At 39.5% G+C, this 13,799-nt stretch overlaps 1 protein-coding gene across 6 annotated transcripts in view; it reads left to right on the forward strand.

Annotated features, from left to right (window-relative positions):
* ARHGAP21 (Rho GTPase activating protein 21) overlaps positions 1 to 13,799 on the forward strand; it is a 113,130-nt gene that overhangs the window by 82,649 nt on the left and 16,682 nt on the right. For 5 of the 6 annotated variants that reach the window (XM_062633595.1, XM_062633594.1, XM_062633596.1 and 2 more), the window contains 2 exons: positions 514 to 543; positions 2,030 to 3,977. In XM_062633595.1, the coding sequence (XP_062489579.1) occupies positions 514 to 543; positions 2,030 to 3,977 (1,978 nt within the window). The remainder of the gene's footprint in view (positions 1 to 513; positions 544 to 2,029; positions 3,978 to 13,799) is intronic. The other variant, XM_062633598.1, reaches the window with a different exon arrangement.

Here is a 13,799-nt window from a genome sequence, read left to right on the forward strand (position 1 = left end):
GCATCATTCCTCTAATTTCAGATACAGAGCATGAAAGCAGCTGCAGTCAGCTGACAGCTTGTGGTCATGTTCATATATATGTGGGGAAGGGGTGTGCTGTTATAAATGCATAATAAAGCCGTTGTTTCGTCACCAGGAAGGCAGGGATGGTAGCAGCCCAGGGGAAATGAGAGACAGTAGCGTTGCTGTAGTGGAAGGGAAGTCTTGCTGCATAGAGCCAGAGCTCTCTGCAGGCAGCTGTAGGGATGCACCAAGGCAAAATGGCACAAATGTATTTCGCTTTCTGTAAAGGTAGAGGATAAACGCAAGGAGCAGATGAAAGCCTGAGATGGATGTGCTCACAAGGAGGGTGAAGTTATTTTTTGTGCTCTACTGCCCTTTACCTCTCTTGGTACCTTCCAGTGAAATCAGTGTAGTTGTATTTTTAGCTTTCTGTATTCAACATCAGTATGACAAGATAATTCTGTCTTTACATCTGTAAGCAGCTTTTACTGTTTTCCTGTTTTCTGCCAGCTGCAGTTTACAAAGGATGTCACAGCACTGGTAAGGAATGTACAGTAGCCATTTCTCTGATGGTTTTATAAGGCATGTTTTTCTTAAGAATATGAAACAGCAAGTTTGCTGGAAATGAGATAGATAGTCTGAGCTGAATTTTCTTCATAATGCTAATCTCCTAATTTGCGGTTTGTGCCTGTGTTACTTGGTTGGTTTTCTCTCAGTATGCTTTAATATTTTGCACTTCACTAATGCTCGGTGTAACATTGCAGCACTGTTGTAAATGCCTCGCCCTCCTCTGTACTTTGCTCTGTATTAATTTTATGGCTGCACTTGGGCTTTTATAACCTGTCTACTGTTAAGACAGAGCACATTGATATTCTGGAATTGAGCATGTTATGATTTGGACAGGAAATGCTGTGATATGATACCACGCCTAAGTGTGTAAAAGCCCTGAGAAATCATTTTAATCTTCCGTTGCATTGGCAGGCTGTGCGTTGGCTCTTTATCTCATTATGTTTAAACTGAACAAAGTCATGCTAAAGTTTTTCAATAATAAGATACTGTTTAAATATGCTGTGTGCTTCTCATTGATTTATTATTTTGAACGTTCTGTTAATTTCACAATGATACATACTGCTTTTTTAAAAAGTAAAATAAGTGTAATAGAACCGTTTTTTTTTCCTCAGGAGTCAGGCTTTTAATCATAAAGGTGCAAGTAAATGCACCAAGGAAATTAATTGGAGATTTTAATACTGTGTGGACAGTAGTGGATAAGCATGAATTTTCATACTGCTTGTACCTTAAAGTTAAAAATGTTAAATATTAGTAATATTTTTGCAGCAACATTTGTGTGCCATATGGTGGCTGTCTCCTGTAAAATGTAAGATGACTTATAGGGTGTTGGCTCACAACAAAGATATTACTGCTTCAACTTACTTGTTTTATGTTTAGGAACAGTAGCTTTTATGTACAAGACAGGGGTGTGTGTATGTATTTTCATGTGTAGTTTTCATATGTACTACATTAAGTGAACATGGGTCTTTTGTACACTAAATGAAGAGAGAATTTTCTAGTGCTAGTTGAATTTATTATGCAGCATTTTAACCTGTCAGTTGCTGTGAAATTTTGCTTTCCAGCAAAGTGAAGCTTAAATGGGAAGAATGTGTGAAGCATCATGGTAGAAAGCAAAATTAAGGGAGAGAAAAATACTGTGTTGTGTGCTCATGGATTTTGGGAAACTTGCCTCAGTGCCATGCCTGCAGTATTTCCTAGAATTGGTCTTCAGTTTTTTTTTTTTTTTTTTTTTTTGGGGGGTGGGGGGGTGGAATTAGGGGGGAATGTGTGTAATGATCTTGCTTGTTTTGTTTCTAAGGGACTAAGGGGGTGGAACACTATTTTTATCTTTTTTAACTAACATCTAAGATTATGTGAATTCTGTACTTGTGTTTCCCCTCTTGAAGCTTGGTGGTGCAAATGGAGAGCTTTTCCATTTCCCTCACTACTGAATACTCACTTAATCTTCTCTCCACAGGCGTATTCCCAAGATGCCTACCTGAAAGGCAACGAAGCCTACAGTGGTAATGCCCACAACATACCTGAACCACCGCCAATATGTTATCCACGCCTGACATCCGCACCTTCTGTGATGGCACAAGCTGGTGACAAGCTATCTTCTGACTTCTCACTAGGGAAACAGCAAGTCAGTAGACCAGTACGGGCAGTGACACAGCCAGAAAGGGCCTACAGAATGGAAATACAAGTGCCTCCATCACCAACAGACATTGCAAAATCAAATACAGCCGTGTGTGTTTGCAATGAAACCATAAGGACTGTTATTGTGCCTTCTGAGAAGGCTGTAGATTTGCCATCCTGTAGAAATAATCATGCTGGTCCATCACACAGGACAGAGGAAGTAAGATATGGCTTGAAAGATCAAACCAGTCTAAAAGCACGGACAACGTCACCACCTTCTTCAGTGTCCACTGCCATTGTACTTCCCCAGACTCAAATAACGAGGCCAGCTGATCCATCTGGAGCACTAAGTAAAGCTTCAAACTATGTAGTATGTCCAGAAGCAATCCCAAGCACTAGACCTGCTGCTCAAGTCACAGACTCATCCTCAGTCTCTACTAATCATTACAGTTCTCCAACCTCCCACCAGCATATAGACTGGAAGACCTACAAAACTTACAAAGAGTACATTGATAATAGGCGCATGCACATGTATGGCTCCCGAACAATACAGGAAAGGTTGGATAGCTTAAGAGCAGCTTCTCAGAATACAACTGATTATAATCAAGTGGTGCCAAATCGCACTGCTTCTCAGGTACGGCGCAGGAGCACCTCTCACGACAGGGTTCCACAGTCTGTTCAGATCCGGCAGAGAAGCGTATCCCAGGAAAGACTTGAAGATCCTGTGTTGATGAAAGAGTGGCCACGAAGTGCTTCACAAGATACTCTAACTTCACCTTCAGTTAATGCTAGGAACCACAGGGCTCGGTCATGGGATTATCTCAGCAAACAGGGTGAAGTGCTAGAAAATTTCCACTCTGAGAATCTGATTGCAGATACAAATGGAGATAGGAGAAAGACTTACAAGTGGACAGGGTTTACTGAACAAGATGATCGGCGGGGTATTTATGAGAGATCTAGACAGCATGCGTTTCATATGTCCCTTAGAGGGCAAAATTTTCCTGTGGCTCCTAGTGCTTATATTTCAGACAACAGGAGAACAGGGAGTAGAGCTTCTCTGCCTGGTTCTCATTTTCAGAAAGTTGCACCAGATATAAAAATGTTACAGCCTTCTCGAGATTTGCAAACTCCTGGGGGAGTTTCAAAATCTACAACTGTTTCACAGGAGAGATTGTCTCTCACGCCAGCCAGAAGTTCTAAAAGTAGTTCTTTGAAGAACTCCGCTCCCTATGCAGCAAAACCATCATTTCCCCTTAACCAGGGCCTGGATGCTGTTGCCAGCAAAGACCAAAGAACAGTGAATCACTTGCATCAGAGTGGTCTGTTAAACCAACAGTCAAGGATCCGAGCAGAAGGTGCCCCAGATCACAAAACAGAAACTGGCAAAACCATCCCACCCTCCTCTCTGTCTCCAGCTTCCGCCAAACTTGTCCAGCCAAGTGAGAGTTCAACTACCTCTGACAAAATAGATGGTTCCATGAGACAAAAAATTCATGGTTTCGAAAGGGAAGATGTCCATGAGCCTGAAACTCTGCAAACAGATGTTCAGGAAAATGACAAAGACACGGTGGTCATGCGGGACAAATCACCTTCTGGCCACCAGACTCCACAGCCTTTGAGGCATCAGTCCTACATTCTTGCTGTAAATGACCAAGAGGCAGCCTCAGACACTACCTGTTGGTTACCTAATGATGCTCGGAGAGAAGTCCACATAAAAAGAATAGAAGAAAGGAAAGCATCAGGTTCCAGCCCACCTGGTGACTCGCTGGCTTCTATTCCATTTATTGGTGAGTTCAGCCATTGGAGTGTACATAAAATGCTTTTCGTTGCTAAAGATGATGGAGAGCACCATGCCAGGTAGTGTACTGCTGTTCCTGTAAACCCTGAGGTCAAGGGGCATGGAGGTTCTTTTCTCATCTAGAGCAATACTATTTTGGTAAAACTAAAAGCACTCTTCAGTGGAGAGGAAAAAAAAATGTTCTGCTTTGGAGTCCTGAATGATCAGTGTAAAAGAGATACTCTTCCAGAGCTTTCCTTAACTCCCTGGAGAAGCCTGCATTATATAACTGTGTCTGGTTAACACTCCACATAACGCTCTGATGTTTCGGATGTGGACAGCTAGCATTTGCAGCACCTTTAAAAATACTTCTCTAGTATAAAATGTATTTAGAACCCAGTAAAAGAGAGAATATGCATGTGAATCTGTAGAAGGGTGATTTGTAAAAAAAAAAAAGTCAGCTGAATGGGTAGGGTGAAAGCTTTCTGAGACAGATGTGGGATACAGGAACGGTGTTTCAGGTGAAAGGATAGCAGGAAAATGAAGTGAATTTGCAAGTGACAATGCTAATGTGGGTATGAATTGAAGACTTTGTGGAAGCAGAATGTGAGAAGCTACAAAGTTTTGCTGGTGGGCTGTGACACAAACAGGGTTGGAATTACAGGGAGATCATAGGAAGGGGGCTGAGAGCACTTGTGAGATCATTTAGAAGCAAAGAGGAAATGGGAGAATTGTAAGTAATGGGGGAAAAATAATCCAGTTTTGGATATGTGAAGAACTGGAGTCATCTGCTGAAGAGAATTTCAGTGGCAGAGCGCTTCTGTTCTACTCAAGTAGTGAATACAGAACGTTGTCTTTGCTCTTGTTGTTGAGTTGAATTTTCTTTTGTTGTGGCTGGTTTATCCTTTGGAGTCTAGGTATCCATGGACCATTTTTCACAGGGCTTGATTTATATATTTTTATGTGTTCTTGAATTTAATATAAGTAGTATTTGGAAAATACTAAATTTTGATTCTCTAATTCATGTATATGAAAACCAGCTCTTTTTTTTTTCTTCATATTAAGGGAGTTACATTGTCTTAGCACAATTGTCTTCTGTTGTGGATCTGCAGCAGTGATGTTTTTCCCCATAGAATTATCTGTATCATAGAATCATAGAATGGTTAGGGTTGGAAAGGACCTTAAGATCATCACGTTCCAACCCTCCTGCATGGGCAGGGACACCTCACATTAAACCATATCACCCAAGGCTTCGTCCAACCTGGTCCTGAACACTGCCAGGGGTGGCATTCACAGCCTCCCTAGGCAACCTATTCCAGTGCCTCACCACCCTAACAGGAAAGAATTTCCTCCTTATATCCAATCTAAACTTCCCTGTTTAAGCTTTAACCCATTACCCCTTGTCCTATCCCTGCAGTCCCTAATGAAGAGTCCCTCCCCAGCCCTATAGGCCCCCTTCAGATACTGTAAGGCTGCTGTGAGGTCTCCACGCAGCCTTCTCTTCTCCAGGCTGAACAGACCCAGCTTTCTTACGTGATACTGCTTTAAAGTAAATATCCAGAATTAGTGCAGAAGGTTTGTGTACATGGAAGAATGGAAATCATGCAAGAAATAAAATGACAATTTTGTTAAGATGTAACAGAAACAGTTTCTTAGCTAGCAGGTGGGTTTTATACCGGGTTTTCTTTTTGGAATGGGATTTGAATGTATTTTTTTATCTATTTTTTTTATTATTACTGGATGTATCAGTATCCAGTAGAATTTTGGATTCTTCCTTAGACTCTGTCAGTCTTTAAGGATTAGTACAGGTTTGTAAGGCATGTAACCTGTCTTTGTGTAGGGTTTTTTAATACAGTGCCAGAAGTCCATGTTTGGCATTTGATTGAAGGTATGTGCAGTATTTGTGCTCAATCAGAAGTGCATGCTGCAAGTTTTCTGATTTCATACAACTTAAATGTCGTGAAAATCTGATCAAGATTGTCAAATCAAACCCAACCTTTTCTACACAATCTCCCGTATTGATTTTGACAAAGATTGGCCATGAGCTCTTACTGATGTGGCTTGCTTCCAGAGTTTTAGAGAAATGTGATGATTAAAATTCAAAGAAGCCTTAAACATGGCAATTGTACTGCATTCTGGTAGCAGCTGAGCAGTTCAGAAGAAACAATTGCAGCCTTGGGTGTAGCACCACATGGGATTGTGTGAATTCTTATGAGCTTCCATAGCCTCTTTGACTGTAACCTCCGGAATACTCTAGACTTACTAAAAGGTGGTGCTGCGAGAGTGTGGTCATGGCCTGAGCCGACACAGTACTTGTGGCTGAATTCCTAGCAAGAAATTCTTGTGCTGGTACAGGTGCTGTGGAAAATTTCCACCACAGCTCCACCACTTTGAAGATGAAATAACCCTCTATGAAAAGAAGGAGCATCAAATGTCATTAAGAGTGGGCATCTTCTAAAGTTAGAATTAATATGTATGATTCCAACTTTGCTTGTTCCACTATCATTATTCCTAATTACAGCCTCATTTGTTAAAAGGCTTACTAAATCAGGCAGATAAAACCCTACATCTACTTTGAACCTCAGTTAAAGGCTTCTGAAGGAAAATCACTTGGATTTTTCTGTTTTGTGTTTTGGTTTGGTTTTCCTCCTGTCTGATGATTGAAAAGGATGTTACTGTGAGTTAAGACATACCTTGCTGTTGGCGACCCGTCAGCTTCCATTGTTTACATCAACATAATTGGTTTTTGCAGTATTAGGTTTTATTAGGTATGGTTCATTTCATAAATGCACTTCCTGAAGTTATTTGTATGCTAGATCTTTGGGGTAGTGTAAAAAATGTCAATTTGGGGGCAATAAATATCTTCCAAGGTTACATATTATTACCTTTTAAAATACTTTGTGGTGTATTTATTTTTGTTATCATTTTCTGCGCATTACAAGTAGTAGATAGGGCCAGACTATATTTTGATAGAAATTCAGCCAGGAACAACTGGCTTTTGCAGCAGTATTTTGTGACTTATGCTCTTGAGAACAACACAACATCAGGATGATTTTAGCTATTTATAAGTATCATGGTGACCTGTACCACAAAGAGAAATCCAAGCAGAGTTTCCATCAAGCTTGCTTATGGCAGATTCTATAGGGATTGCAGTGGGTTGCTGCAGAATGATTTTGCACATTAATCCTGTCACAAAAGGCTGTTTCAAGCAGAGAGATCAAATTTTTGTTCGTATTTGCTTACAGAAATGAGAGATCTGATCTGTTCAAAGCAAACCTAGTAGGTAGGTGTAATACATTTTATAGGAAAAATAGATTTATTTGAAAAAAATAGGCAAAATACTGTGTGCTCAATCTCTTTTTCAGGTAAGCACATGTTCTTGGGGGATGAGGAACCTGATGGTTTTACATGTACACATACCCTGGTACTGCAGGCTTCAGTGCTTCCCATGTAGCTACTAAATGCGGTGTGTTGTTAGCTTGGAGCTGGTGTTTCTATTTCAGGTTCTCTCTGTTGTTCCAAGCTATACCAGATAGCCTAATGAAAGGCTATTCCTTTTACCCTGAAACAGTCTCACCTGTTCTCTAGACTAGTAAAAATGCCATTATCTCTGTCATTGGCTGTATTCGCAATTGTGGTGTTTAATGTATGGTTTTTTCAGACTTGTAATTTGTACACAATTTCTGCGTTAGAGAACAGCAGATGATAAATTTCTGACCTACAGGGTGATTTTGTACATGTTAACCTGCACTGGGATGGAAGCTAGGAAGCTACTTAACATTTAAATAACTGTCGAGAAAAGGTTGATTCAGAATATAGTTATTTTAATACATTTCTTGGATATCTAGTGTGCATGTCAGAGCTCTGCAGCTAGCTTGAAACTTTTTTTTTTCCTTCTTAACACCATTTATTGTAGAGCAGAAAGCAGTTTCTTAGAAAAGGATAATCCAGCTCCCAGATTTAGTTGAATGAACTACCTCTATGAGTGAAATGGAGAAACTGCTTCAATACTTAATTGCAGTGTGCCTAGCTGACAGTGCAGTTTAATGCTTTGGCCTTTACTACTGAGCGGATGTTCTTTCTAACCTTGCCAGCTTCAGGTTTTCATATGAAAATTAATTTTATATGAATATGTTTTAAAATAATTGTAAATAAATATAATCTTGAAATATTTCTTTTTTTAATCAAACAAGTTTACAGTTATCCTATTAGACCTTTAGGCATGCAGTAGTATCTGGTAAGTATGAAGACTTTCCCTCAGAGTGTGATCCCACTTTTGAAAATATCTAGTACATCCTTACCCTAGAAAAATTTTAGGTCACTTCATTGTACTGTTAATTTGTGAATAACTGAGAGAAAATTAGCCAGATAAAAATATTTGACCAGACTTCGATAACACCAGAGTGTTGCAAAAATTAGATGAGTGTCCTCTTTCTGGCTGAAACTGATACTTACGGAAAGGTGTAAGAGCAGGACAAGGATATGTGATACTTAATGCTGGTACTTTCTGTTCTCCAACCATTTGCACTTTACAACATCCCTGAAACAAATGTGATTTTAAGTGCTCTGTAAACTTATCAGTTCTCTTTCATACGACAGTAAAATTTTGCTATCCGATCCCTGTATTGAATTAAGTAAAGATTTGCCAGGGGTTTAACCACGTGGTATTCATTCCCTTTTGTTGGGGAGGAGGAAAAGTGTCTGTTTAAGACCCAAATTTCTGATGCAAATGTTGTATGAGTGACCAGCAGACCATTCACCCTTTCCATGCCACTCATGGTTTTATTGTTTTATTGCTTCTACCTGTGGCACTGGCAGACAACCATAGCAATTTCTGTGCTAGTGATCAGGCAGATTCTGATTTTCATCTTGCTTCAGGAGCTGATCTTCATGATAGTATTCAAAAACAATTTTTTTTTTTTTTTGTGTTTCCATATCTATTTTTCTACAAACTTCTGTAATAATAAAAGTATTTGGGTACTTGTTAACAAATAGGATAAATTTAGCTGGCTTCTAGTGAATCCTGCTTTATTTTTTTTTACCCAAATACTTTAAATAAATTAACTAGGAAATCAGGAGGTGAAACATTCTAAACTACCCAGTGTTAGTTAAGCTCTTCAGGTATCTTTATTGTACATATGATGGCATTCTTTTTCTCTAGTGGTGGAAGTAGAGGCATATTAAGGGTTCACCTTCCCAGTACCTACCCTTAAATGGTAAGTGTGTGCACAATTCCAAGAACCGTTTTTGAAAGTATAATGAGTTTACTCCCTTTTAGTGAAATATGTGCCATACCTTTCCATTCCTCCCCATACATCTTTTTGTCTCTCTGAAGGATGCTTAGTCTCTGGTGAAGAGTATGACAATGTCAATGCATACATACTGAATGCAATTGTATTCTTGAAACTAGAAAATGATTCACCTCACAGCGCACTATAAGGGTTATGATGGTAGGAATAGAGAAAGGTTAGGGGAAACAACCAGGGACTTCTCACATGCAGTAAAGAAACAATTGAAAGAATGTGCTCATTCCATTTTCTCCATGTGAGAAGAGGTAAGCTTCAGGTAGAGAAAAATCCAAAACCTCAAATTTCTGCAGCAGAGATTGTGGCTCATCAGCCCAAAATATGTGGTTACCTTAAGGGCAAATGGTGTCTGAATGAATACACATGGCTGATACAGGATGTTTTAGGGAAACTTTAATTTTAGTGAAAACTGATAGCAGTCAAGTTGAATATGAAAATGTAATTTTTTATTATTTTTTTTACAAGTTACTGCCTAGCTATTACAAACCATGAAAACATAAATGTAACCGCAGTAGAAATTAGAGCTGACAGATGTTCGTTTTTGAGGGGCTGTTGCTTCCATTATTTTAGCGGTAGCATTGGCACAGCTTTTAACATGTCATCAGTGTTTCTAAGATAAGCATCAGTCTTCTGTTTTATTTTTTTTTCAGGGTTTAACAGTGTGGCCTGCCAAATCATTGTTGCTTCAGGCTTGTTTTCTTAGCCAAAGAACAATTTTCAAATCATTGTGGTATTCTGAAGCATAGCAGCCAAAACACAAAATTACAAATTAGCATTTAAAATACCGTTGAAATGCTTTGGGAACTCAAAAATCCTTTTTCTAATTAAAACTTAAAATTTTAAGGCAGTAACTCGTAACTTCTAGAAGGCTTCTGATTCAGTAGAAGCATCAGATTTGTTTGCTAATTTGTAATATTTTCAAAGCATACATCAATCCTTAGTATATCATTCTAACTTAAACTAACAATTACAGGTAATAAAGGATTACTAACAGTGTTCTTCACCAAAAAAAATCCCTAGTATACTGGGAATTGTGCTTTTATTATGTTGCAGGGTAATACTGTGAACGGGAACCTTTAGAATTGCTTTGTATTACTTCACATAGAAAGATAGTTATGTATTTGTTTAACACTGCAATAAGTAAATTGCTGCCATAGATAAGGTTTTCAGAAAAGTTTCACGTTGAGAATAACCTTGGGAAGCCTTTTTCTGTTTGGGCGAAACTCAGTATACTAAACGTATGATTTATAGGTGCGCATTAGCAGAGGACTGGATTTGATGATTCAGGGGGCTTGTTCCAGTGCTGTGTTTGTGGCTTACAGAAATGAATGCATGCTCAGCATGCAGACATGTTTCCATTATTTTCTTTTGGCCCCATGAGGCAAATTACGTAAAGTAGACATATGAAGTTCTTCGTCCAGACAAGCAGTTCTGTCAGTACTTAAAAACTAACACGCAAACAAACAAAAAACTTTTTAAAGGTTCTTCTTGAAAAACAGGGTAGCAAGTCAAGATGAACCCAGCAGTAGTGTATCCTCTTTCCAAGTCACTTGGTTTAGCCTTGGAAGTATTCAGTTACTGGAGCTTTCACCTTTGCAGTCTGAGTAATAAGATGCAACAGCTTGTACTTCAAGATCTGCAACAAACTCACTGCTTTGGGGTATTTATTAGTCCTTTATGCTGTCCTGTATGATATCAGGGTTAGCTCCATGTAGTTTATTTTTGACTGAAAAATTAATCTTTGGTTTATTGATTGTTTCTATCCTTCTCACTATGCATAGGTGAAATTGTATACATGTCTTTTTATTTGATTGCCTTCCTGACAGGCTTTTAAGAAAAATGGCCTATGTCTGTGCTTGCCTTAAATTTAGCGCCTTTTGAGGTTTATTGGAAATGAGGACCTCAGAGATAGACTTTTTTTTAGCTCTGTGTAGATGAAGATCCTCTTTGTACCTCTAGTATCCTGTCCAACCTCACTCCTTTCTTACTGAATTCCTCTCACTGTTGCTTCTTCCTTGCAGCCTTTCTCTCCCTGCTCTGGTTTCCCTTGCTGTGCCTGTGCTTCAGCAGTGTTTGCTTGACCCTTCATGTCCTGCCTGCTGCCAAGGTCAAGGCAGGGAGATGTGGTCCGCATGGCTGCACTATATAGGAAGTGCTGCTTTATAGCTAGCTGAAACACACCTAAACTGAGAGACACAGAGGAAGTATTAGACATGGGACAAGATTTTAAAGCTTTCAAATACTGTGTTTAAGAAGAACACTTTAGCAAGGTAGTGTATGTTGTGGTGATGGAGAGCCTTTTGCATGCAAAATGGGTGTTGACAAAGGGCTCGAAATAAGGGAGTGCCTCTGAAGACTGGCTTGCTGCAGGATCTGTTTGTGTCATTGGCATGTCCTGTTGTCAGTAAAGATTTTTTGGTGTTATGATAAGTGCTTGATAGTTTTGTGCCTTCTTGTCTTAATATTAAAGTATAGTTACCCTCTCCAGTGTATGCCACTTGGGAAATTGTATGTTGAGTAGTGGGGGGGGGCGTATGTCGTATGTCTGGAGGTCCATGCTGTCTCAACATTCTTCTCATGAAAAGCAATTTAAAGCTGTTTTAAGTATGTGTTTAGTTAATAAAACCATTTCCTTGAAATGAAAAAATCCACAAAACCAAACCCATAATCATAACCAACTTGGATAAACAGGGGACTCTTAAGACCACTCCAGTGCAGCTCAACCCGTACATGTCTGTCCAGTACAATGAAATTCATCTGAAGGTGCTAAGAGAGTTGGCTGGTGTCATTGTAGAAATACTGTTTATTAGTTATTATGCACCTGTCTTGAAGAAGAACAACCCAGTCAATCAGCCTTATCTGAGACCTTGGGGAAATCATGCAGTTAGTTCTCTTCGAGCTTATTTCTGAGCACATGATGGAGATGTTTGGAATAGCTAGCGTAGATTTACCAAGGGTAAATAGTGCTTCACCAATGTGATTGCTTTTGTAATGAGATTACTAGATCTGCGAATGAGAGGAGAACACAAGAGGATCAGCAACCTTGACTTCAGCAAGGCTTTTGACCTTTTCTGCGATACCATCCTTGTGCCATAGTCTGGGTTGGATGCATTGCAGATACGGAGGAAAACTAGGCCATCAGGCATAAAGGGTAATGGCTAAGGATTAATATTCTACGTGAACATTGATTACAAGTGGCATTCTTCAAGGTCCATCTTGTTTTAATATCTTTATCTGTGACCTAGACAGGAGATGAATATTCTCATCAAGTTTGCAGACAGCACCAAGTTAGGGGGTGCAGCCACCCTCCATAGGTGGCATATTCAGAAGGACACAGCCTAGAGGGGTGATCTGATAGGAACCTTTTGAAATTGAAGGACAAATGCTAAGTCCTGTTACTGGAATAGGCTATTCTCCTGCAGTAGTACTGGCACCTTGATGGTGCTGAAGGCTAACACCATACTGGTCTGCACCAGTGAGCACACAGCCAGCATACTGACGGAAGAGATCATTCCCTTCTGTTTGGCACTTGCTGGACAGAAGTCCTGAGCATTGTGATCTGAGTTCAGCACTAAACCTGCTTGGAGAAGGAAGAGGTTGGCCTAGGGGACCTTCTGAGGTTCACATCCACCTCAATAATTCCGTGATTCATTTATATTATATTTAATGTTTTCAAAATGTGCTCCTTTTTGTGCTCAGGTGATCGGGTTGTTATTTTCAAACTTTCATATGTAATCTGGGAGGACTGTTCAGGTATCAACATTAAACAAAGGCATTAAATATTAATCATTGTAAAACTGTATTGTAGAGCATAGTAGGGTATGATACAGATCTGTGCTTTTCTTTCACTGATTTTGGTGTTCATTCCTTTGAATCTTCAGAAAACTGATCAGTACTTCTTCCTCAGTTTTTCATCCACAGAGTGGGGTAGTATGTCCTCTTTGTCATGCTTTCTCACCTATGTTTTGAAATGTTTCTCGGCTCAGTTTTGAAATCTCTAGTTCTGCCTCTTAGCCCATTCAGGGTAAATTTGTTTCTTTGCAGAGTCAGAAAGTTAGTATTTGTCCAGATCACATGGTGTATGGATGCTCCCTCTCTTTGAAGGTCCCTGATCTCCAGCTGCACTGCAATACAATGTGTATTGCAATACAAATGTGTATTGCAATACAAATGCAATACAAACTTTTTGCTAGCTAAAGCAAAGAGAAATTTGTGTACCGAAGTGTACACAAATCTCTCTTTGCTTTAGCTAGCAAATAAGTTAATGCAGGTTGGAGCTGTGATGCCTGTTTATTGCAAGTTTGCAAGTGTCTTACCCCGTGTTTTTGCATTGAAAGGCTTTTCCTGACAGTCACTATGTGTGACTGTTGACCAGTTGCATGCTCATGTTCATGCAGGTGACAAGCAGCATCTTCCACTTTGCCAGAGATGATCTGTTACCATGCTGGTTCATTGTCTGATGTCTGGTCTCTTGGGTTGCTTCATAGACAGCAATGCACAACAAATAGTACTTGTATCCTTTTCTC

The sequence above is a fragment of the Pezoporus occidentalis genome, unplaced genomic scaffold, assembly GCF_034315485.1.
Source record: "Pezoporus occidentalis ecotype Australia unplaced genomic scaffold, CSIRO_AGI_Poc_V1 ctg40, whole genome shotgun sequence".
Lineage (NCBI taxonomy): Eukaryota > Metazoa > Chordata > Aves > Psittaciformes > Psittacidae > Pezoporus > Pezoporus occidentalis.